This window comes from Pyrgilauda ruficollis, unplaced genomic scaffold (assembly GCF_017590135.1).
Source record: "Pyrgilauda ruficollis isolate IOZ18807 unplaced genomic scaffold, ASM1759013v1 scaffold235, whole genome shotgun sequence".
NCBI lineage: Eukaryota > Metazoa > Chordata > Aves > Passeriformes > Passeridae > Pyrgilauda > Pyrgilauda ruficollis.
In genome coordinates this window covers 119002-144638 of record NW_024523095.1, presented here as the reverse complement: position 1 = coordinate 144638, position 25637 = coordinate 119002, and the positions used below count along the sequence as shown (strand labels likewise).

Genomic DNA, 25637 nt, shown 5'->3' with positions numbered 1-25637 from the left:
GTATCCACAGCCAAGACTTTGTATTAAAAAGATTTAGAAATTATTTACCAATCCAGATCTCTCCAAGCACATCACATGTTGCCCAGAGCAATGAAAATCCAAAATATGTGTCCATGGGGGAGGGGAAGAAAAGGTTTTTATGTGTCAATCACTTTGAGATTTTCCTCGTTTAAAAAAATAATTAAATGTCAGGAATGGAAGGTGTGTCTGCTTGGAAATATGGGGAGCTGGAGAGAAGAATCCCTGTAATTGCATTCCTTGCCACCCCTCTCTTTGTTCAGCAATGATGAGAACTTCACAGAAAGCATCAGTTGTTTGTTTCTCCCTCTTCCTCATCAAAGGACTGCACCCCAGAGGAGGTGACATCTGAGACTTTGCGGCTCAGTGCAGCATGCTCCATCTCCTCTCGAGGAGACAAAGATTCCAGGTCCCGGCACACCGCATCATCCTCCTCTGGAGAGGGCTTCTTGTTTAGGAGAGGAGCCTTCTCCAGCCTTGGGTTCCCTTCATCCTCAATGTGGTCCTCCATGTATGTGCTGGACTCAGCTCCACCCCCACCCTGAGCAGTCTGCAGGGGCCACACGTGGACCAGCCCCGTGCTCTGGATGAAGTTCTGCTCCTGCCGCTGTTGCTGCAGCTGCTGCTGCTGGAGAAAGCTGCTCTGAAGCAAAATGCTTTCCTGAAGGTTTGTCTGGGACTCATCAAAATTCTGGCCTAGGTAGGAGCCAGTTGCTGGGGAGGCGATGAGGGACTGGTCACTGGCCTCCCAGGCGTCGGAGGAACCTAAGCAGTACATGCCCTGCGAGACGTAGGAGTGAGGCCAGCTGTCATACTGCGTCTGGGCCATGTGCTCTGCAGGCAAAGGAGGCAAACAACACAGTTAGACACTCTCCCTTGGCCAGGCTGGCTCATCCAGGTAGCCTGTGTGCCTGAGCATGGCACTGTACTGCACAAGGTAGGTGAATCCTTTAGAGCTAAGGAGGGCAAGAGGAAACAGTTCTGGGCAATTGGCAGGTGACCTTGATACCCACAACTGACTGCAAGAGCTGGTAGCTTTCCACAGTTGTGCTCCAAAAAAGCAAAAGGAACTGCTCTTTGAAAACTCTCTGCTAAGATTAGATACCTTGGAGACCGCTCCACAAACAGGGATGACTCTAGCAGATCTGACTGGGGCTATAGAATAGAACAGGGTAGAGCAAAAGAGAGCAACATGACAACCAGAGCAGGAAGCGGGTGTCTTAAGATTAGCAAGAAGCACTAGAGCTCACCTTGGCTCTCCATCAGCTCCTGATAGTTCTCAGAGTAGTTGCCTGCTGGGTTGTCCTGATTTGAGTTTACACTCACATCCTCACCATCCATGGAGGACCAAGCCATGAGAGTTGCTTCAGAAATAGCAAATTGCTCCATCACCCCTGTGCCGAAGGAGACAGGGAAGGGAAGCAAAGATGCATTAAAGTCTCCACTTCTCACCATCATCCTTTACCCCACCTTTTGGTCACGCTGTCCCACTCGGGTCCTATCTAAGCAACACCCATCACCCGCAACTGGCCCTTAGCCTCTCCACTTTGCATTCCACCGGCAATATCCCAACCATCAAAGCCTCTCTCTGCTTCAGCCACCTGAACCACCCACAGCCTTTCTTCCCGAGTGCATTCCTCAAGCTTCTGCATTTTGGAATCTCTCAGGGATTCGGCTCTGGGGGCACCCCACCCAATCCAACCCAGATGCCAGACAGAAGGCAAGGCCACCTGCGAGGAAGCGGGCCTCCTTCTCGCCGTCGCTGAGGTCCGAGTAGGCGTCGGCGTCCTTGCGCGCGGTCTCGTGCGTGTGCTGCTGCTGCTGGCTGTGCGCCTTGCCCCAGCCCTGCCACTCGATCATGTGAGCCACGCGGCCCTGGCCCATCGCCGTCGGCTTCGTCACGTGGTCCTTCATGCTGCGAGATATCCCTAAGGGGCCAGACGTTGGGAAACAAGGGAGGGCTATTACACAGCTCCGGCGCTTTCGGCCGTGCTTTTTACCTCTCTTAGAAGCGGAGCTTCTCCCCTGCTTTCCTGACAGGATGCGTCACTAGGGCTGGGTGTCTCCCACCTTTCACTGCATCTCTCTCCAGGGGAGTTTCTCCATCTTTCCTTGGAAAAACTCTCAGAAGGGGGAAAAAAGGGGGACCCCAAATATGAAAGACCATTTCCTTCCTTGCCTAGAATCCATTTAGGATACAGCTGGGCATGAAGGATGAAGCCTGGAAGTGAACAAACTAAGAAACAGAAAATGGGGTTAAACCCAAGACTTGAGGGGAAGCAATTGAAGATGTCTGAGCAGGGGTGCACAGTGAGAAGCCAACAGGAGTAAGACAAATCTGTTCTTTCAAAGGGCAACAAGTGTGAGATTTCTGTATTTAGAACCACGGTGGTGGGCACTCCTCTAAGGCCATGAAAAGGCAAAAGCCAGAAAGGAGCAGTTGTGAGAGTGACAGAGAGATATGGGAAGAGGCACAAAGGCCTGTGGAGAGAAGCTGCCAAGGATAAAGTCAAATTTTGAGGACCTCACCAGAGAAAGATGATTTAGCCAAAGCCCCAATCCCATAAGCATTGGAGTTGCGTTTCAGCTTGGGAAGGATGGAGGTCGTATCTTCCATGGAGAGCTGAAAAGAGAGAGAATATGAAGAAATGATATACAGAAAGGAGAAAAGGAAGTGAATTGTAGTGAGAAAACAGTAGGTAGTTGGAAGATGAGGAGCAGAAGCAAGCAGTAAGAACAAAAGAAGGAAAGGAAAATTAGAGGCAATTTTACCAGGACTGGATATTGCACAGCAGTGGGACTGACTGAGGCAATGCCAGAGGGAGAGGCAGAAAGAGGCTATGAGAAGCCTCCTGGTGGCAGCCACCAGTCCTCCACAGACACGCTGCACCATTCCCAACTCTTTGTTAGAGATGCAAGACATGGCTGATGGACAGTTCAGAGATCTTGCAGTGGGAAGCTGTCAGTGCAATAGGCAAGCCACAGTAATGTATCATATATATGCATCATACTACCAAAGTTTTGGTCCTTTGGGGTTTTTTTTCTTCTTATATAGTCTTAATAAAATCATCATGACTATATCAGTGATGGGTCCTGTTTCAAGCACCTACATCTGTAAAGAAATTTGGTCTACAGCTCTACAGCTCTGCTTAATTTTCTTGACTGTCATTTTTATGTTTATCCTCAGTCCCTGAATAACAAGGGCAGGGCACTATTGGGACAGGCAGCCGTCACAAACATCATCACAAAAATAATCTCTCAAGATGAATTCATCAGGCTTCTTCAGAGATGCCAGGCATTGCACATGAGGCTTAACTTTCACAAGGGCTAAATAAACATTGCTTCTGCTCTTCATTTCAACCTCTCTGAAGATCAAGGCCAGAATGTTTCAAACACAAGGATACTCAAAAGTAGTGACTATGACACTGGAAATTTTAAATCCTGACGCAAAACAAGCACTTGGTCATAGGCGCAGACCTCACAAAAAGTGAGTGGAGCAGTAACTGGGCAGTGAAATAACTGGAGGCAAGGAAGGCATTGTGAAGATCTCACACTGAGTATTATTCCAGTCAGTTGCCAAAATTTGAGAGGTGAGATTTTCTGGAAACTGAGTGTAAATGCAGCACTTAAGGCATCCTGTAACTGTGGAGGCAGGAACGTGACATGTGTAACGTGAGCTGAAGAAATCAGAAAGCAGAGGAAGAACAGTAAAAAGCGAGAGCACAGCCCGTGTTCCATGAAGCATTTCCTTTGGTGATGAAGCTTGTTGGAGAAAGCCCATCTCTGCCCCCACTGCTCATTCCTGCCTGGGTGCTCCTGCTCAGTATCCACCCATTCGTTCCAGGACAGCCTGGGGGCTGTGCTGTGGGCTGTCTCATGGAACCCCCCAAAAAAAGAAAGTAAATTGCAGAGGGTTCCTACTACTGCAAGGTTGAAGAGCTGTGACATGAAGGCAGGAATGAATGGGAAGTGAAGGAAATTCATGATCCAGCTTCGGTACCAAAGAAGATCTATGGAATTACACTGGGTAAGAGCTGCCTCATGAAAGAGGTCCATGGATTCTGTATGGGTTGGAAAATGGGAAACTGCAAGTAAGGAAACTGTCTTCTACTTTCTTTAAGGAAACATGACCTTGTGTACTTTGCTTTCTCACAGGTGCAGTGAGAAAAAAAAAAAAGAAAAATTTCTTTTAGACAGTTGCTGGATGCACCATTATTTTCCAACACAATTTGTTTCTGTAATTGATCCTAGGCAAAAGATCCCAAGCCATAAGTGCCCCAACGGAAGAGGTGAGAATTAGTTAAAAATTCTATTCAATGTGCCACGTGCTGTCAAATCACAGTAAAGAAGAAAGCTACAGGTATTTTAAAAGTTTTGAAAGAATCTAGAATTTGAAAACACTTATACAGCTCAAAATGGAGCTGCTAATCCTGTCCTTCCAACTGTACAAAACTATAAAGTTAACTTATGGGAAAATATTTATAAGCACCCTTTAAAAAAGTCCAGTAGAACAAATATGCATTATTCCTTTTTCAGGATGCTGTTTCTGCATTAGTGAAAAAGAAAAAAAAATTTTTTTCATGGCACAGGTATTAAGAGCAAAAGGAACATGTGTAATTAAAATGTTTGCTTGTTTCTCATTTGTTTTTCAACTGAAGTTAACTGGTACTCACCATCTACCCTATGAGACATAAAGAATTCTGTTACTTCTGTGTGCAACTGAAAATGAGGGAGACATTTCTCCCAAACTTCTCCCTAGAGAAGATCAAATGATGCTCTAATCAAGGACTACTAGTTTTTAAAAATATGCTGGACAGACACCTTTTTGTATGTAGCAGTGCCCAGAAATCTCAAAAACAGAACATATGAAATGGCACACATTTGTCCCCAGAAGTATGAAAGCAATTCAACAGCCACCTACAGATCAAAATACCTGCCAGACAGCAAAAGACTCAGAAGCAAACAAAAATCTATCAACATCCTCTGAATCAGAGACAACTCCCAGAATTTCAGTGGCACTAAGGACTTTCAGCCATGTTCCCATTCTGGCCTCCACTGTATCCAATGTCAGACAAATCCAGGTCTTCCTATGACTAGAAATTTGAAAAGTGACACAGTGCATACTCACATTGATACCATCCCAGGAGAAATCCGTCCGTGTTTGCTAAAGAAAGCAGAGAAAAGCACCATATCAGTGTAACAAACAACTTGCAAGCAGCCAAGCAACTCCAGCAGTTGTCACAACCAACAGGCACTACTTTATCTGCCGTGTTCTAAAAACTTGTGTCTTTCAAGATGGTTTCATTCCCTGCTGGTGAATATGGTGCCTGTAAGTGTCACGGTGTTTAAAGGTGAAATAGTGAACGGAGTGACACAGTAGGAAAGAGAAAAGCACCTTTTCACAAGGCTCTCCTCCACAGTGTGGGTTGCACCACTTTGAGGCTAACACAAGGAGGAGCTACACCACCTTTGTATTTTGAGTGTCCTACAGCAAGCTACTCCATTCTGCTGAAATTATTTTCTCCTGCAGTGTTTTGGTTTGTCCATTCTGACTCACTCGCCCCTTGTGAGCCAGAAGCATTTCCCACATCAGCCACCACAGCACCAACTCAGAGAGTGTTTCCTTCAGCTGGGAGGACTCATCTCAACATCCTGGGTTTGGGGATGGAGACACTCAGGAAAATTTAGATGACTCATGTTACACCTATGGTATCCATTCACATAAATCAAAATGTTCACTGAAGTGTGGTTTATGCTTGTTGACTTTTAGATCTGCTTTGATTTGACTGAATTCTCCATACAAGATTGGGCCAAACAATTTCCTGCCAGGACTCCATGGAACTCCAAGTGTCTTGAAGTTGCTTCCAAACCAGCAAGGTACACAAACAAAATAAAAATACTACACATATGCACATCTATTAACATTTTTCAAGGTTTTGCAAACTGTATGTTATTTGCTAAGCTTATTTGTGAACACTATTTGTGATTCTTCAAATATTATGCATTTAAAATAGAATTTATCTTTCTATTAATCATCATTGCATAATCTGAACCTTACAAAGCTGAAAATTCAGGTATGTAAGAATGCAGAAGCTGCAGTAATTCAATGAACCAGCCCTTAAAACACTGCATGGTAAGTCAATTGTCTGTGAGTTACTAGTGAATGCATCTCTAAAATCCAAAATGCAGACAAATGTGTTTCTTCCAAAGATTTCATGGCTGTGCTGCAGAAGCTGGGACAGACACAGTGCTGGACATTCCAATGTGAATCCCTAATTCAAGGAATGCAGACCTACAGGCTTGTCAGAACTGTCACTGTTTTCCTCATGTGCTCCACTCCCATCATGACTGGTTAAAAAACATTTTCATTTGCAAACTCTTACTCACTAGGGATCTTTTGAAGGGAGTGACTCAATTCTGCTCAGAGCAAGCCAAACTACCCAGGTATGATCCTCAGGAGCTCACTGGCATTCTGCCCCTCTCACAGATGATGCCTCAGTGATGCACAACACCCATTTCTCAACTCAGAATTCGAACTTTCTCATCCCCTTGGCTAATTGGCTCTGCGCCAGGCACTCACCTCAGTGGAAGGTCGATGGAAGCTGCTGCCATGCAGTGAACTCGTGCTGTCCATATTGATTTGGTCCACATCTTTCAGTCCCTTCCAGTCTACTGCAATCACCTCGTTTCCTGTGGGAACACATCTGGTCAGGCTTCTGAATGCCACCACAATTTGTTCTATCAGTCTTAAGCCAACTCAGCTAAACAAGCAGGAGAATCGTTGAGTTTAAGGCCACAACAGACTTAAATCAGATACTCCATTTGTAATCAGACCACCCGTACCTCATCAGCTGTTACATTTCTCACAGCTTTCTCCATATGAAACACAAGAAAACTTGTGTTTTTCTCAAGCATGATGTATGCTTGGCTAAAGCACAGATTCATCCAGTCATGATGTGTGACTGGGAAAGAACTAATTCCTTCAATATCCCCTCTCAATATTAAACCATCATCCCTTAAAAAGGCATTTCCCTGTTATGGCTTGAATTGGTTGGACATCAGCTTAGAGTTGCTGGAGCCTTCGCCACCCTCAGCAAGATAAAAGACCTTCTGAATACCTGCCATTACATTTCACATTTTAAATATCAATTATCAATATCAATAAAATTTTATTAAGATTAAAAATTTAAATATTATTCAATTTTAAAAGTGAAACTAAATGCAAAGGAGCACACGTAGGTAGACAGCCAGGTAACCAGGACTGCTCTGTGCAGTCAGCAATTTACTCTGTCTTCAGCCTGTGTGCCATCCTCAAACTCTGCTTGAAGTCATATGCTCCCATGTCATGGAGGAACCATTGTATTGTCTTTAAACCTGAGCCTCCTAGAATCTGTCAAGAAATGTAGCTGTCAAAATGATCATCTATTCCTGGGACCAATTCAGCAAGGTCTAGTCTGGTTGGATTTAATGTGAATGGTTCTACTTTCATGATCTTCTAACTTTTTTTTCTACTCTTTATAGCAAATTTCTTCTCCACAGACATATGGAAAGCCCCTTGCCCATTCTAGCAGCTCTGGCACATTTATAGAGTGCTCATCACTGCACTTCCCCAGTATAAATCTCCCGACAGGTGAGAGATGCTGCACTCCACCCCACACAGGCCTGCAGGAGCCATGGAGGCACTTCAGGGTGGGGAAACCTGAGGCATTCATCAGCTAGAATTCAAAATGCAAAAAAACCCTGATTTTGTCTCCTAAAAAGGCTAAACATGGCAATATGAAAAACAGCAGAAAGACAACGCTGTTTGCTTATTGTGGTGTCCACCATACCCTCACATCTCAAACTTCTGCTGTGCAGGAAGGTCCATTTCTGAGAGAGCTAAGGGATATTTTTTCCTTCACATCCAAAGTACATTTCTGTTCATCAGAACCAAGTGCTTTAACAGCATCCTCCATATGCTTCTAATTAGGCTGAGTAAAGCTGCTGTTCTGAGTTGCAGTTCCTTGCAACTGAGGGAACTCAAAAGAAAAAGGATTCCTGTACTGCGTGTTACAAAGGTGAGCACAGAGGTCAGACACAGCCAGATCTCTGGAGAAGACAGGACATGGCTATGACAAGCATGACCAACACCACCTTTCAGGGCTGTGAGCCTCTTAACTGGTTTTCCTGACAAGCACATCCATGTACTGGGCCTCAATGAGCTCTTGATGACTGCACTGCCACGGACTGGACTGGCAACCTTGAGTCCAGCAAAGCAAGAGAGGGAGCTCTGGGGATTTCTGAACTCAAGCAAGAGGAGCAAGGCTTAATAGACCACCTGTGAGTTGCCTGTTGCCACCACGACCGGGAACCTCTTATATCTGGGGTCCAAGTAAACCTCCTAGGGCTGGAAGTCTCTCTTATGGCAAAGGGAAGTTCCAGGCAGAGCTGTGAAAGCCCAGCTGACAGACCCAGGCACCACCTGGGTGTAAGGTCTGGCTTAGACTGGAACACATTTGTCCTGCGTCCCCCTGAACAGGGAAGGGGTAAAGGGAAGAGGGAGGGAGTGCTGCCAGGAAGTGCAAATCTAGAGAGGAAGGAGTGGAGGGGTGGACTGTGATCAGGGTGGACTGAGGGTCCAACAGAGGTCAGTGGGAGGATGAAACTGGTGCAAAGAGCACAGCAGGAGCCTGCCCCTGCACACTGGGATCCAGCTGCCTTATCCTGTCTGTGCTCCTTCCCTCCACCTGCAACCCCGAACACTGGAAGGGGAGAGCTGGGGCATTCCTGCCACAGAGCTGAATAACACAGGGATGCTGGAGAAGCAGGAGAGACGTCACCTCTCCTGAGCAGAAGGCAGCTGTACAGAACCCTTCAGTGCAGGTAACAGTGTCACTGTTTTATCTCGGTTTACCCGAGGTCTTTCCTGTCCTGTCGGCTCTTTCTGAGCACAGTGCTGTGGCTCCTTGTGTCAGGAGTGGAGGGGTGGACTGTGATCAGGGTGGACTGAGGGTCCAACAGAGGTCAGTGGGAGGATGAAACTGGTGCAAAGAGCACAGCAGGAGCCTGCCCCTGCACACTGGGATCCAGCTGCCTTATCCTGTCTGTGCTCCTTCCCTCCACCTGCAACCCCGAACACTGGAAGGGGAGAGCTGGGGCATTCCTGCCACAGAGCTGAATAACACAGGGATGCTGGAGAAGCAGGAGAGACGTCACCTCTCCTGAGCAGAAGGCAGCTGTACAGAACCCTTCAGTGCAGGTAACAGTGTCACTGTTTTATCTCCGTTTACCCGAGGTCTTTCCTGTCCTGTCAGCTCTTTCCGAGCACAGTGCTGTGGCTCCTTGTCTGGAGCCACCCTGGCACACACTGCAAGCAGGCTGCAGCACCATTCTGGGCATGCACTGCAAAGGCACCTCTGCCCCAGCCAAAGACAGGGGAGCCTCTTGCTCAGCACAGGTCACTTGACAGCCCCAAAGTTCAGCAAATTACTTTGCTCCCAATGCTGCAAGCCCACTGATGGTTTTCTTGAAGTGTTGGAATGCGGAAAATATTCATGGAATGGCACAATGGTTTGGGTTGGGAGGAACCTTAAAAATCATCTAGTTTCACCCAGCTGCCACAGACAAGGACGCCTTCCATTAGACCAGGTTGCTCAAAGCCCCATCCAACCTGGCCTTGAACACTTCCAGGGATGGGACAGCTCTACTGGGCAACCTGTGCCAGTGCCTCACCACCCTCACAGTAAAGAATTTCTTCTTATTATTGAATTTAAACCAACGCTCTTCCATTCTGAAGCCACTTCCCCTGGCACCATCCCTCTATGCCCTTGTAAAATGTCCCTCTCCAGCATTCAGGGCCCCTTTAGGCCATAGAAGGTGCTGTAAGGTCTCCCAGGAGCTTTGTCTTGTCCAGTATTAATACTATTCTGGCAGATGGTAGCATCAAATGGTGAAGAACATCAAACAATTATTTGTCTCAAAGTCCACACCTGTTCTGATAGCAGAACTGAAGACCTACAGAATTTATTTACTACTGTTTCTCTCCAGTTGAAACAGCTCATCAACCTAGTTCAGGGAAAAAGAATGAGTAATATGTGATTCTGCATGCTCTATAGAGACTGAATAATTTTTGAAAATAAATGTCTAAACAGTTTCACAGGTACTAAGAGAGAAATATATTGAGAGAAAATAACTCTTTAACATCTGTTAAATGGCTTTAAATGCAGTCATATCTGCTGTAAAGTTACAGCATCGCACACTGGTTGAAAAGAAAATGCCTAACTGATGTTGGGCCTGGGGCAACATTACCTTCTCTTATTGAAAGTTGGATAAAGGTTAGTGGGTTTGTTTGGTTTTTTTCTTTTGTCTCCTGCTAGAAATAGCAAGGGCAACATTAACCCATGTTAGATCAAGACATGAAAAAACAAGTTCTGGTCTGACAGACAGAAGGAAAGAAACATGGAAAATCAGGAAAAAAAGTAAGGAGAGTGAAGTGGGAAAGCAGAAACTGAAAGCAGTACTTTGTAAATTAGTATTCTTTTTATCCAGTCTCTTGTCAACCTCTTTCTCCCCGCAATTAGTGCAGAGTTTTTTTCTTTTCTAATGCTATGTTTCTTCTCCAGTATAATTTCTCTTATCCATCTCCCATTCCAGCTTCTGCTAGTCATCATGACTATTCCATTTGTAATTCTATGATCAATCACCTCTTACAGAATAGTATTTGCTCTTTCCATATAGAGCTGATAAGAATTTTAAAATGAGTGGGTCGTAAAGCTGATTTTAAAGTGGAATTTTTACAAACATGCTATCATTCTCCTTCAGATGTTCTGAAATGAGGTGATGAAAGTTGAAAGATAACTGGGTTTCTGACCTTGTCATTGTTTCTGTATAGAAAGGATATAGAGGGGATTCATTTCCATTGAACTTCTAAAAGTTGTCTTCATTTTATTTAAAAACTTGTTATTTGGTTTGGGATTTTTTAACATCACAGATTTCATCCCTGCTTTGGAAGACTCAGTAGATGGCTGAAGAAAAAGTAGGAAGCTGATTACATGAAGCAGAGAGGGAACATGAAAGCTGTCAAAATACATTAAGCCACATTATTTCAGATCATGGCTGCTTTGTATTTTTTAACACAAATTAAATAAAAACAAAGCCTGCAAAAACACTCGTAAGAAAAAGATGTCTCCATTACAACTGATGTAACGTTCCAACTCAAGTCATTTAAGCCTTTGGGGGAAAATATCATCCATCTTTCTCTTACAGTATTGTTAAGGTAAAAATCAAAATTTAAGTCAAGCCTTTCTAAATAATAAAGACGAAAAACATTTAAAGGGGAAAAAAAATGTGGGGGAAAGAAAATATCCTTTTCCCCATCTCTTGCTTTATTCTGGGTTTTTTGAGCATCATAACTTTGGGCTCTCAGGAACCAGGGAATATGTGTAGTAAGCATTCCCAAGCAAAGTGAACATTTGATGAACGCACTGGAAAAAATACAAAAATCATCTGGATGACTGCACCTCACCTTGCTGATCTATTACTACTACTTTTTTACTATTTCTGTAGCACAGAAAGGTATGTTTTGCCACATACCTTAATTTACCATGAAGACGCTGAGTTTCTTACTTGGTCATAATTTCAGTTTCTTTGCATTCTATGACCATAAGAAATTCACCTTGTTTTGAATGACTCAAAACTTAATCTAAACAAGCCCATTCTCCTTGGGTTTCCTCTTGACATTTTCTCAATTGCTGTTTCCACTGTGCATTAATTGATTCTATATTTGGTACCTGTGCCTGCATTTTGTTCATTTACCAAGGTCCATGCTTGAATCAGGCTTCTGCATCTATGACTTTAATCTGCATCTACAGCCTTTAATAATCTGTTGTGTTGTAACTTCTGTGCTGGATGTTAAACATCATCTCCAACTTGTCTCCTCTATTTTGTGCCACACCAAATAGATGAACAGAGTTTGAGAGTCTTAAATTTTCTTCTTCCCTTCCGAACATCATGCTGGTGAAAATCTACACCATATACCAAATAAGTATTATTGTGTTATTTGCTTTCTGATGTGTCATGCCAATTAATACAAGAAACATTTTAATTAAGCAATGACTTTCCAGCACTGCTATTATCCCCTGTTAGCACACTTTCTTCTGTTTCTCAAACGTTACTTTCCAGCACAGAGTAGAAACCTTGTCATTTGATATTGGTAGCCAGCGGTAATGTTGGTAAAGATGAATATTTAGAGTAAATGGTTCAATTATTCCTTTCCATTCCCTCTTTTTTTCCCCTGAACAACTAAGAAAACAACAAATGTAATTGCAGTAATTATGATCAGTCTTTAAATTGTTCTGTCCCTGACACCAATTTTCATGATACTCGTGGGAGTGTGTATCTTTGTCAAGCACAACATCATCGTGTCTTGTCAAATGTGGTTGAAATTAAAGCAGCTGAAGCTACTGGGAAGGACTGACAGATGGGTGGCTAGAATAACCATAGAAACCTTCTCTCTCCCTGCCTGCTTTACACTGAGCCAATCAAAGCTATTCAAAAGGTCATCAAGGAAACTAATAAACTTCTGTCACCGGAGCTGTCCCTGAGGTGAACCTCTGAAGGAAGCACTCAAATTCTCTCAGGTAAAGCTGAGAAATCCACCAACCCAAGTTATTCACCAAACTCTGCAGGAATTCTAGCTTGTACTGCATAAGGAAGCATAAAAATTAGTTATCTGCTGCTGGCACCTACCAACAGGGTCATTTGTGGAAGAGAAACAGAAAAAAACCCTGGTTTTGTGGAGGAGACAGAGCTGAACAGTTTGGTGCTCATCAAGGGAGAGAAATGTCTTGGTCTCCACAAAACAGATGTCTTTCAAATTTCTGATAAAAAATGGAAACACCCACAGCTCTGACATGTCTGTAAGATCAGGAATCAGATGGGCAGTTCTCAGGATCTTTGCTTTCAATTTGGATAATCTGAGTACTTTTCCAGACCATTCTACCTCTCCCTGCAGGCAGGTCCCCTTTCAGAGCTGTTTAGGAGATAGAATTAATGAACAAAGCCCTAACACCTACATTTTTCTTCTTGACTGGAAGCACTGTCAAACCAATACGAAAGGCTACCACGTATCTTCAAGTACAAGATGAGCAGAGAGCCTAATGCTAGACACAAGCAGCTCTGCTCTGAGAAGCCATCATGTCATGTGGGCTAAGGAGGTACTGCAAAACGAAACACATCCAATTAACACAAACTCAAAAAAACCCCGAACCTCAGAGCACCGTCTCATTTGCAGAACAAGTCTCAGCCAGCGTGAACAGCAGCGATGGGTTTATCCTCATTCTTCACTGCTTCTCTGAAGTGCAGGGAATGTGTCCCCAGGGCCCTCACTCAGCACAGTAAGTAGGAAAACGTCGATATGAACCAAGGTAGCAGCCCCTTCTGGCTGGCCTGCAGCCAGCCTCACAGAACTAATATGCAGCAGGCAATTGCATACGTTGCTCTCCATAGGTGTTTAAATTTTAATCCCTCTGTAGCCAGCACGTCACGTGGGCACTGCCCTGGAGCACAGGAATACTATCAGAATTGCCATCTTCGTGCTGCAGATTCATCCTTAGCAGTGGGGAAGAAGAAGCACCCCCAGTGCTCCTCAAGGGTCAACCAGCAGATCACAACACACCTTTCTCACCTCAGGGATGCTCCTGGTCCCTCTCTGTGGAATGGACAAAACCAGAGCCTGCTCCAAACACCAGCACATGGGGGCAGTGGCAGCCTGCGAGTTTCAGGCTCCATCCTCCTTACCTGCCCTGCCTCAGCTGTGGGGTGTCACCCTGTCAGCCCCAGAGTTTACAGCCAGGGGGCTACACCCTTCTCCACCACAGCCATCGCACACTTGGTCACAGTCCTCACAAAGCATCTGCTTTTGGGACAGCAGCAGTGGTCAGAGCCAGACAGGAAGCACTGAGGCTGCCGACTGCTGACTCCCTGGCACCACTCTCCCCAAAAAACAAAGTGTATTTCAGCCTTTTCTCAGCCTTTTCCTCATCTTTAGTCACTACATTTCCCTCCACATACAATAAAGGATGAAGATTCACTTTAGCCCTCCTTTGGCTGCTTATGCATTTACAGAAACATTTTTGTTGCCTTTTATGGCAGCGGTCAGACTAAATTCTGGTTGGTCTTTGGCCTTTTTAATTTTCTCTCTGCACAGCCTCACAACATCCTTGTAGTCTTCCTGAATGACTTGCCCCTTCCTCCAAAGGTGAAACACTCTATTTCCTGAGTTTCCAGGAAATAGTTTTCCAGACTAAGCTCTCTGTTTAGCCAGGCTGGTCTTTTTCCCCACCAGCTCATCTTTCAGCACATGGGGATGGCCTGCTTCTGCATTTTTATAATATCCTCTTGAAGAATGTCCAGCCTTCCTGGACTCCTCTGCCCTTCAGGACTGCCTCTTAAGGGACTCTGTCACTCTCCTAAACAAGTCAAAGTCTGACCTCCTTAAGTACAAGGTGGCAGTTCTGCTGAGCCCCTCCTTACTGCTCTGAGAATCAAAAACTCTCTCATTTTGTGATGGCTATGCCCAAGACAGCCTCCAAACACCACACAGGTCCTGCATCTGAATCCAGCCCTCACCTAAGTTCTCCAAATGCACATCAAGCCACACATCCCAGGTGACAAAACTCTTCCCTGAAAGTACAGTGAGCTTGCTCTTAGGAAAAGCAAAGCAAAAATGTCGAGGACAACCCCTGGCAACCTGTTCTGCACATGAACAGAAAGGGATTGTTAGGGATTTCTTTAGTCAGAAAGGGATTTCTTTAGTCAGGAAGTTTTTAGCAGCTTATCTAATTGTGCTGCTGCTACTTGGGAAAACCACTTGGGAAATGGGAAAACCACCCACAAGTCCTTCCCTGTTCACAAACTACAGGTCCAACAGGTGCCTTCCCCAGTTGACACACTCACCAGCTGTGTCAGGAAATTCCTACACACTCCAGGAAACTCCTGGTCTGATTCCTCTCTGCTGTATTGTATTTCCAGCAGGTATCTGGTATGAGAAACTGTTTCCAAACCTTGAAAGCCACCAGCAGGGCTCCATGTGTCCTCTCCAGACAGAGCTCCACAGCTCCCGAAGCAACTGGGGAAAACGACCAAGGGCTGCTGGCACTGAGACTGCAGGGGCTGAGCTCACCAGGCACAGCTGCAGGCACTGAATGCCCAGCCCTGCACCTGCTCAGGTGAGGCCACATCTCACCATCACAAACACCACCACACCGAGCCCTAACCTCACCCCATGATCTTCCCTGCTGTCCCTGAGGGCATCCACACCTACACAGGGGGTACCTACTGTTCAAGAGGCCCCTCTGATCTCACCGTCAAGGGAACAGCCATCCCTCTCTGCCAGGTACACACATGGTTTGTTCAACCTCCCCCTCAAACCCAAACACAGGGTTAGCAACCCCTTAGACCCACGATACCTGGTTCTAGGACCACTCATTGTCAGAAGAAAATTAAGAACCCCAGTGGCCAGTTTCTGCTTTGAGCTAATTCAATGGCCCATTGGGAAGATCATCTGGGAAAATCCTTCATCAAGGAGAAGGCACAAGTTTCTTCAGAGGACTCCCCAAGTCAGGCCTTTTCTGCAGTCAGAGGGAGACTGGCACAGCACACATGCCAGTCTTCTATCTCCTCCAAAACTCATTATTTTGATTCTGGCTGATTCTGGCTGCACTTCTCACATCTTTATTGTACAGTTTCTATCCCAGACCTACTAAATTCTGTGTCCTCTGTCAACTATCCTGTTTCTCACCAAGCTGGATATGTCCAGCTCCAGGAGGAGGAAATCCCAAGATCCCAGCAACTAACAGTGCTATTTCTATTCCTGTGCTCTGGGCAGGCATGACTAGGCAGCATCTACCAGTTCCTGGATATCATGGAAATACAGGAGTGCTCTGCTCATTGTTCCCCCTTGGTTCCCTGTTTTCCAGGTTTTAGGCTGTTAGTCTGTTCTCTTTTCTTATTGCTTTCTTCTTCCCATCCTCTACTCCTTAGTGACTGGGTTTTTTCCTCACCAGTTTCTTTTCTTAATTCTCCTCTTCTTCTTTTGGGAAGTGGTGGGAAAGGAGGTATTTAGTATTTGTTTGGGATGGGTATCAGCTTGTCCTTAAAGTGGGAGTCAATGTCTAAGAAAGACGGGGAACAATTCAAACAGGGGAAACAGCAGCGATATCTTCCCAGAATATCTGTCCTAACCTGTCACAATTTACTCCTCAAGTAGCTCCCAAGACAGACATTGTCTCTGTATTTAGTCATATTTAAAGGATTCATCTGTTCACTTGTAAAATAAAAAAAAAAGTCCTTTTAGTACCCATAACATCCTAAGCCAAGTAATTCCACAATTGAGTGCTACATGAAGAAGTGCTGACTTTTATTTGCTTTAAACTTGCCACTTGCTAGTTTTGTTTGATGTTTAGACTCTGTTTTAAAATTGATAATTAAATAGTCTTCCCTCATCATTTTATCCATGCTGTTCCTATCCCAGAGAAAATGAATGATTTTTTAGATATCTGTCATATCCTTAACCATCTCATTTCCATACTTGAGAAATCCCTAATTAAATGGCTCCTTTCATATTAGCCACACAATACCTTTGATTGTCTTTCCTACCGTTTTCTGAATCTTTTCCAGTTTGATTATGGCCTTTCTGAAACGGGAATAGACCATCAGGGTCAATGCATTAAAAAATATCAAAACAAGGGGAACCATATGGATACATGCACAGTATAATGCAATTTCTCATTTTATTCTCTTATTCTTTTCCTAATTGCTAACACTTGATTGGCATTTTCAGTGGTACTAAACATTAAGCCACACATTATAACCACAAGGTCTCGTTCCTGCGTGGCAACAGTAAACTCAGAGCCTCCATCACTGCAAATGTAACTCTAGAATTGCTTCGCCTGTGTGCATCATTTTACAATTATCCACATCAAATTTCACCCATAATTTATGTCATTTGATATTGTGACATCAAATGACCTAGTAATTTGATATTGTGAAATCCTTTCTCAAATCACTCCATGCAGTTTTCTGTCTGCTCCCCCAAATGATTACTTCATTATGATAGTTTGTTACCTCATTATGTAGCCCTTCCCCTTTTTCATGTCATTTACAGATATGCACATATCTGAAAAAATATTCATCTCATTTATGGATACGCACAAATCTGAAAAAAATATTCCTGTGAAAAACTGACATTTTATGCTAATCCTTGTTTCCTATCTTCACCCAGCTTAAGGAACCCCTCTGATTCAACAGCAGATTTATGTCTTTTAACAGCCTGGGGTGAGTGACCTTTACAAATGTGCTTTGCAAATCCAAGTGGACTATTGCCACTGGACCTCCTTTGTCAGTATTGCTTGCTGACTCCTTCTAAGACTTATAAATCGTGATATCCACTAATAACAGTAGGGTTAACTCTTTCTAGGTACATCTTATATCTCCATGCATGCACTAATTCTGTTCTTCAGAGTAATGTTTATTAGCTTGCCTCCTGGGCACATCTTGTTTACTAGCTTGTAGTTCTCCAGATCTCAAAATCATGTGAAAAACTGGCATCACATCATCTACCTTCCAATCTTCTTGTACCAAAGCAACTGGAAAGCATTACAGATAACAATCTGCAGTTCAGCTCCTTCAGCCTCAAACTTCTCCAGAAGTCTCACATGAATATCATCTGACCACTTTTCTGTCTACCTGCTCTACAGCCTCGCTGAAGCTTTGATCTGAAGCTGATGTGATGCATCTCAAACAAGAAAAGGTTCCACAGGATAAAATTCCACAACTTCTTCCACAATGAACAGATCCAAAATTGGTGGGTTTTTGAGGCTGGGGACGGAGGGTGGTGATGTTCTGCTACGGTCTCTCTCTCTGAGTCACCTGAAGCCTCTTCAGTAGTAACACCAAGCACTAAGTCCTCCTAATCATTGCAAAAGGCAAGTTATTTGCTTTTTACAGGCTTTTTGAATAGCTCCTGAAGTAAACATTTAATCTGCAGCCTGCTGAGCTTCCTGCCTCCACCGCCTCTTTGATCCTCCTGTGGCTGTCACAGCTTTCTGTCACCCTCCCAGCCAGTGAACATAAATGGCCAGCAGTATATAAACCCTAAAACTCTTTTTCCTACGTGGAATGTCAATCCGTATGCTCACCATTTGGGTCACCAAACTGTTTTCTCCAGCGCACTTTAGAAATTTTGAACTGAAACTTTCCCCGCGAGCCATGTCTGATCAGCATCTGCAAAAACAACCCCATTTGTTTCGGGATATAAAAATTATGTTTCATTTAAAAGTCTAGTATACTCCTGGACCTGGGAATGTGTAGCTTAAACTCACAGAGAAACATCCTGATCATCTAGTCTGACCTTCTTAAAATAAGAGAGGCTAAATGTATTCCCTTTATTAATTATACTTTCTGTTGCTGTGCTTGAACGAGAGCATTTTTTAAAATCTTGATTTTCTTGTGTTCGTGTGACAGAGGGCTCAGTACAACTCTCAGTAAATTACGCCAATAGTTCAGTATTTTTACTGTTTGATTTTTGCCTCATTTCCAATTTGAATGTATCTGCCATCCTTCCCTCACATCTTAACAGTTTTCTACTAGGCTGAAGAGTCAGATGACTTCGAGGTCGTTTTTTTCTTCAATCAAACACTTAAGGACTGTCATCAAGTCACTTCTGTATGTTTTTATTCATGGCTGTATGTTTATTTTCTTGTCATACTTCAGTTTTGCAGTATTTCTCAAAGTGATAATAATAGAATTAGACAGACTAGATGAAAAATTATTTTTTTCACAAGTGCCAAATGCAGAGAAAATATGCTTTTCTCTCCTCCTATTCAATATTCAAGATCAAAGAAACACATCAGCTTCCTTGGCTGCAGCATCTTAGTAGTAGCTGTTGACCTATTGATTACCAGTTGCAGTATCTAAAAGCTTATTTAGTGTGACTGCTTTCCAACACAGAGTTCTGGTCCCACAAATACTATTCACACTCTGCCACTAGATATTTAGATTAACTCATATTTGGTTAGATTGAAACACACACTGTCTGTCAGTATTTAAAATTAATCAAACTGTTCCCTATCAGTGATTTATCCCTTCCATTTGTTATTTTAATTTTAGCAGTTCTTCTAGTCATTGCAAATTCTATCAAGTTTATCAGTGTTTTAGATCTCCCTCAGGATTTTAAGCATTATGTAAAAATCACACGGTACTTGGCAAAAATAGAGCCACAGGTTTTTCAACAATGATTTTTTCCTTGTTACTATTTTGCTATCTACTGAATTTAGACGCACTTAGAATGTACTGTACTCATACATTAACTAACTAAGAATCATGTGGTTCTAAGCTGACTGCTAGCTTATCAGAGGTTGTATCTTTTACCAATCTCATATTTTACCTCCATTACCACGATTACAGGTAAAGTACTTCTATCAGAGAAGTACTTGGCTGCAGGGAGTCTCATAAAGTCATGAAATTAAGTTAGCTTGACAGGCTCTGCTTTGTGTGAGCCCATTCTCACTGATATATTGGCCTTCTAATATTTTATTGGAAATTTTAACAAACTGATAAAATTAAATACATAGGTCATCTCACAAAACCTTTAGAGTTGTGCTAACACCCCAGCTTTTCACTTGACACCTTCTTCACCATTTCAAGACCTTCTAAAACAAAGCTTTGACTTTTTATCAGCACTTAAAACTCATGAGTGTGAATTACCTTGAATTGGTTGTTTTAAGTATCAGTCCAAAATCATGGTTGTTTGCTGTTGGAGAGCACAACCTTATCAAATGAGCTGAAAACCATTTTTCCTACTTCCCCCAAGAAAGCAGGCCTAAAACATTTATTGATTAGCTCACTTCTGCTTCAATACACATCAGTCTATAGAATTAAGACTCCCAGCTCTATGCCGATGAATTCATTACTTCCATTTTTCCATCAGCTCCTTGGTAATTTCTCATCATAATTCTTGCAATATTACTGTCCATAGGAGTTCACAAAATGAGTATGCTCTTCCTCAGTTCTGTTCCTCAAATCACATCTGTTGCATTGCGCTCACACAGGAGTCTTACAGCAATCAGCACCATGCCAAAGACTCTTTTCTTTTACTAGTGACTCTTTCTGACACACACTTACCTTGCACACATTTTTTATAGGACTGTTTCCCTATAAAGCCAGGCTTATGCAATCATGCTTTTTGCTAGCCTCTCCCCACCACAACTTTGAAACCACCCACCTGCATTTCAGAAACCCTGACGAGAGAGGGAGGCCTCAGAGATCACTGTTCGTACACCCTTCAGGACAACTGGCTGCTAGGTCTGGCAGATGGTCCCTGCTCAGAATCTTACTGGCAGAAACAAGTTCTCATCCCTGAGCTCTCTACTTGAGCTTCTAAAAGTGATCAGATTGAGAACTGCTCGAAAGAGGAAAAGCCGGACTGGGAAGAAATACAAGTAGTGAAGTGAGACCAAACAGAAGGCAATCTGATCTGGAAGGTGTCCCTTCGTCCCTCTGTTCTGTCTGTCTCTATCCCAAGTAAGGGAGGAACAAGTTACCCAGATGCCCCTTTTCATCCATTCCTACTCTTTTAGTCACGTCACCTACGGTTTCTACACTGTAGAAGGCTCTGTGCACCTTCCCCTTCCACCTGTGTGCACGCAACTAAATGAAATTATTCCTACTTTCATGACTCAGTTTCCTTCTTCATCACCATCTATCTCCTTCCTGAGGCTTCTCCTCTCTTCATTCTTTTCACTGACTCACTCAGATGATGAAGGTGAAGGAGGCAGGAGCTGGACACCTTGATACATACTTGGTATGTGTGAGGTATGCATGCTGAGTGGATGTCTCACTTTTTCACGCTCCAAGTGTGTAGACCACACTTGCCATTCCAGATCTCACTTCACACACCTACAGATCTTTTGGGGGGAGGGGGATAAGTAAGGAGAAAAATGCAGGGGATGCTCACTGCTTGCTCCAGCTGCTTTACCCCTCTCCTGTCAGCCTCCTACCCTGCTCCCACTCTGCTGAATCTAAAGTGGCTGGATTAAGAGTGGGAGGTCTTTGGCTCCATCTCTCCTGCTGTGGGTGCTATGAGCCACTCATTTACACTTAGCATAGATCATCCAGTGGGAAAGCAACAGATGAAGTACATATTCCTGCCTCTGACAGGACACTGACCATTCCTTGTGAAGGGGAGCCCAGCAAGCCAGGTACCTGGCTTTGGCAGATCTCATCTGACCCAGAGGCTGAACAATTAATTAACAATGAAGAGCGCTGCCTTTTCCAGCCGGCACGGTCAGTGGCTGATGCTCCGTGCACCAGCCTAGCTGTCACCTGGGCTGTTTCTTGCAAAACTACCCGACCAAAAACACACAGAGAGGGCTGCAGCTGACAGCTGGGGTTATCACGGTGAGGAATTCTGTGACACATGGCACTCCCAGTAGTTAAAGGGAAGTGGTGACGGGGGCAACATGTACTGATGACGTGGAAGACCTGGGGACCTCTGGCAGAGCAAGACTAAAGCAGTGACTCCAACCTGACTCAGAGAGGCAACTAGTCCAGGGTTTAGACCCTAAGCACAGGATCACAGGATGACTGGGTTGGAAGGTGCCTCCTGAGGTGAAAACTCCAGTTCAAAAGCAGAGTCAGCTACGATGTTAGACCAGATTACTCATGGCTTTATCCAGTCTGGTCCTGAAAACCTCCAAGAATGGATACTGAACAACCTCTCTGGGATACCCGTTACAGTGCTTGACACTTCTCACAGTCAAAAAGTTTTTCCTGACCCTCAGTGTGAGCAACTCTACTTTCTCTTCTCTCACATTGCAGAAGTACTATTAGTTTGTACTGTCTTGGAATATTTTCCCACCATTTTACATCACATTCACAAAACATGTTTGCTGCAGGCTTTTGTGCAAAGACGTGAGAGAAATCAGTAGAAAAAAAGAGACAGCAATCTTGAGCTTAAGAGGCTTGAATTTTCTATTAATTGAATCCTTCCAAGGAACTAAGAGAAACCCTGCCACACTAATCAGAACAGCCAGTGTTAGGAGATGCCTAAGCTGTAGTCAAAGGTACACTTGCAATGCATTCAGACACCTACGCAGACCTGAAACCCTAAACTTGGCTCACTCAGTTACTGACAACAACCAAGCTGATCTTTGGAATTTAGCTGGTTGGCACTCAAATATCTACAAGTTCCTAGATGGATTTTACAGCCTTAACTGTCCAGCAACCTCAGTGAAAATTCTCCTGTACATTCCTGAAACTGAGACCCAGCTATGATGAGAGCTGCTAGGCAGCTCACTAGGAACTATGATGGGATATCACCAGTACACAGACATGACCTGCAGCCATTACCAGAGGAAGAAGCCACCTCCACTTCTCATTGAGTAATTGTTATCATGCCATGTTACACAAAGCACACGTATGACATTGAGATGTGACCGTGGAGAAGGTGGCTGGATATCAGGTTAGCCTTTTAAGATCACTTTTCAGCTTTTCCCATACCTTAGGAGATCATAATGTGATCATTGCCATTGCCATTCATAGAGTATACTCTATGACTCTATTTCAAATTATCACATATGGAGCTGCTCTGTTATGACCCTCTCAATTACTTTTCCCCAGGGAGAAATAACCAGAAAACTCATATTTAGGAAAGAAAATGTAAAGTTGCACATCACTAAACATGTGCAAACTATGACATCTAACTAGATCATAGTAAAACATCCCTGCGGGAGATGAAGAAATCATGTGGCTTGCTTAAAATTGGAATGGAAAAAGGCCCGGAGCAAGCTCAGGGCACAATCCTGCACTGGCCCTTGTATGGTGAATAAACTAAATGTGACTGATTATGAGCTTTCTATCACTAATTAAAACCTCTTGAATTCTGAGTTCAAAATCTGCTCCATGTAAATTTCAAGGTAAAACCAATACAAGCACAGCTTGTACAAACGCTCCCTTCTCTAGGACCTACCTGGTCTTGGGAAGGCAATACAGAGCCTGTATACTGAACTAATTCTGCAAAAATCTAACCAGATACACTTGGAAGAGAGAACACAAAGCTCTGCTCACGCTAGGATGTTAGTTTCCAACCACATCCTAGAGCTCAGACCTAGTACTTCAAAGCATTGATTTCCAGCTCGAAGAAAATACATCTGAAGAATCCTCTCAATAACTCCAGGAAGGCTGGAGCCAAAAAATCTAGGCTGCCAAGTAAGAATTGTTCTGAACAAAATTCCTTAGGTGGAGTAGTCCAACTAAAACTCAAGGATTCCACCTTCACTAAATCCAGCCTCTAGGATTGACGGGAGAATAAGCCCCTTCTAAAGCAAAGCAGTGTAAAAGTTTCACACGAAGCAGGCATCAGACAGTATTACTACATTCATATCTGACTCCCACAGAGACCAGAATCATAGCTGTGCAATCCCCCCTAGCACACGCCTTCGTAACACCAGGGCAAGAAAAACTCCTCAGTTAACTGTATAAATAGGTCCCTAAAGTCCACTGAGCTATCACCATCAAGAATGAACGTGTATCACACTAACCAAAAATTGCTATCATATGAGAAGTCAAACATCTGTACCATTAAGGTCTGTACTGAAGGACTGCAATTTGCAAAGTGAATTTTCAGCTATCATTATCCCATCGACATAGCAGAGATGCTATTTTCTGTTTTCATCTATGCCCATACAACTGTATGACATTTATAAGTATATATACAAACGTATGAGAATGATACTTGCAACAGCTCAGTTATACCAGGGAGTTTTTTTGTAACATAGACTCCAAGTCACATATCATAAAAACGCTGCCACTCACAGGAACAAACACCTGTAGTTTGTACAACAGCTTAACCACATATTGCAGTGGAGAATGGAAGTTACTAAATGCATGTTTGTTCTTTATTTCAACAGCACTGTGAGAAGAGAGACCAAGAATTAAAGCTGCCAGTTCAGACACACATCGATAAAAGGTGTATCAATAATTACCCAGCTAACAGAACAATAATGTCCTCGGCAGCGTGGGTGTGTGGAGGATAGGGGCAAGGCAGGAGATGGAAGTAATACATGTCCTGATATGCTATAGAGACACTGATCCACGTGAGCTTGGAGAATCTCAAGGGAAATATTTCAGTGATCTTTGCCATGTAGACATGTATGAGATTTCTCTAGGTCATAAGGACATTTGAGACCACTGAGAGACATAGGCTAGATACAGGAATTAATTCCTGAAACTGGATTCTGTAGTTTAAAGTTTGCTGCTGCAGGAGTAGATGGTTCCCTGCAAGCGCTGACAAAGGGCTTTCCCACTGAGACAAGAAGTGTCACAGCATGAGGCTTTGACATAAACGCTCAGATTTACTCTGGGGTGACACAGTCCCTCCATCTGAGATGGTGGTGCAATTCTGATGTCCTCAGAGGTCTCCTTTTCCCACAGATGCCCGCGTGCTCCTGGGAGAGACAGAGCGGACAGCTTGGGAGTGAGATGTACTGCCAAATGAACTCTGTTTTGCTCTCAGAGATTCTTTTGGCATATTGAATGATATATCCCCATGTAACTGATAGAGCTGTACCTGTGGTTTGCACAGAAAAAAAAAAAAATTCCTGAAGGCAAGAACGTGTGCCCAGAATGCTGTGTTTACCTGTAGATACCTCTGCTTAAAGATCAAGGGACCTCTTGGTATCTGCATGTGTGTAGGAGGGGAGAGGTGGGTTACACAGCCTGAAGGCTTGGGATCTTTTGGTTAAAAATGTGCATGCTGTGGCCCAGCGGAAGGATGCGGTCCCTCCCCGTGTCCCCTCGCAATAGCTCTGCGAGAGGGAAGGGATTCAGTTTTGTTTGCTCTTCTCCATTGAAGTCTACGCAGGGGGAAGGGGCAGACAAGAAGACGTGCGGATCATGCAACGTTATGTATCCTCGGAAAACAATAAGCCCTTACCGAGCAAAGGAGACCGCCGCCGGCCGCCAGATCCCGCTTCGGGAGGCACGGCACGGCACGGCACGCCCCGCACCCACCCCCTTCTCCGGAGGCGCCGCACTGACCCACATGTTCGGCGACCTTTCGTCACGGGTGACACGGACACACGACCCCCGGCCCCGGGCACGTCCCGCCGCCGCGCTGCCAGCACCTAGGCCAGCGGCTCGGCGCAGCCCCGCCACGCCACGGGAGACCGAGGTGGGGAAGGGTCGCACGCAGCGAATGGCGCGGCACGGGCAGCCGGGAGCGGGGCTGCGAGGGGCGGCCCGCCGCCCGCCCTGCCGGGGGCTGCCGTGCGGGTACCGGGGCGGGGGCCGCGGCTGCCCGAGCACCCTCTGGCGCCGTCCCCGCCAACGCCTTACCCACGGTGCGGGATCCGATGCAGCCCATCACTCCGGCGGGGCTCCAGGGAGAGGCGGCAGCCTCAGCAGCGAGTAGGCGGAGAAGGCGGGGAGCGGCGGAGCTCGGAAAGGAGCCGGTCCCTTCAGCGGGAAACGCCGGGGTGGCCCAGCGGGGAGCGGCGCGGGGTCATGCTCAGGTGGGAGCGCGGGGTGCCCCCGCCGGGGCGAGGCGGGGAGCCCGCGGGCCAGGCTGGCATCTGCCCCCGCCG

General features: G+C 44.6%; 1 protein-coding gene across 2 annotated transcripts; it reads right to left on the bottom strand.

Moving 5' to 3' along the window:
- On the bottom strand, positions 1-25637 carry FAM131B (family with sequence similarity 131 member B). Of its 2 annotated transcripts, XM_041469484.1 has the most exons (7): positions 25390-25637; positions 6599-6708; positions 5147-5182; positions 2548-2641; positions 1749-1946; positions 1269-1412; positions 1-852 (listed from the first exon to the last, which is right to left on the bottom strand). In XM_041469484.1, exons 1-7 carry the CDS (start codon positions 25415-25417, stop codon positions 308-310), a joined length of 1155 nt encoding a protein of 384 aa, XP_041325418.1. In that variant the 5' UTR covers positions 25418-25637; the 3' UTR covers positions 1-307. The 2 variants fall into 2 exon arrangements, with proteins under 2 accessions (XP_041325418.1, XP_041325419.1); XM_041469485.1 differs by lacking the exons at positions 2548-2641; positions 25390-25637 and having other exon boundaries at positions 6599-6639.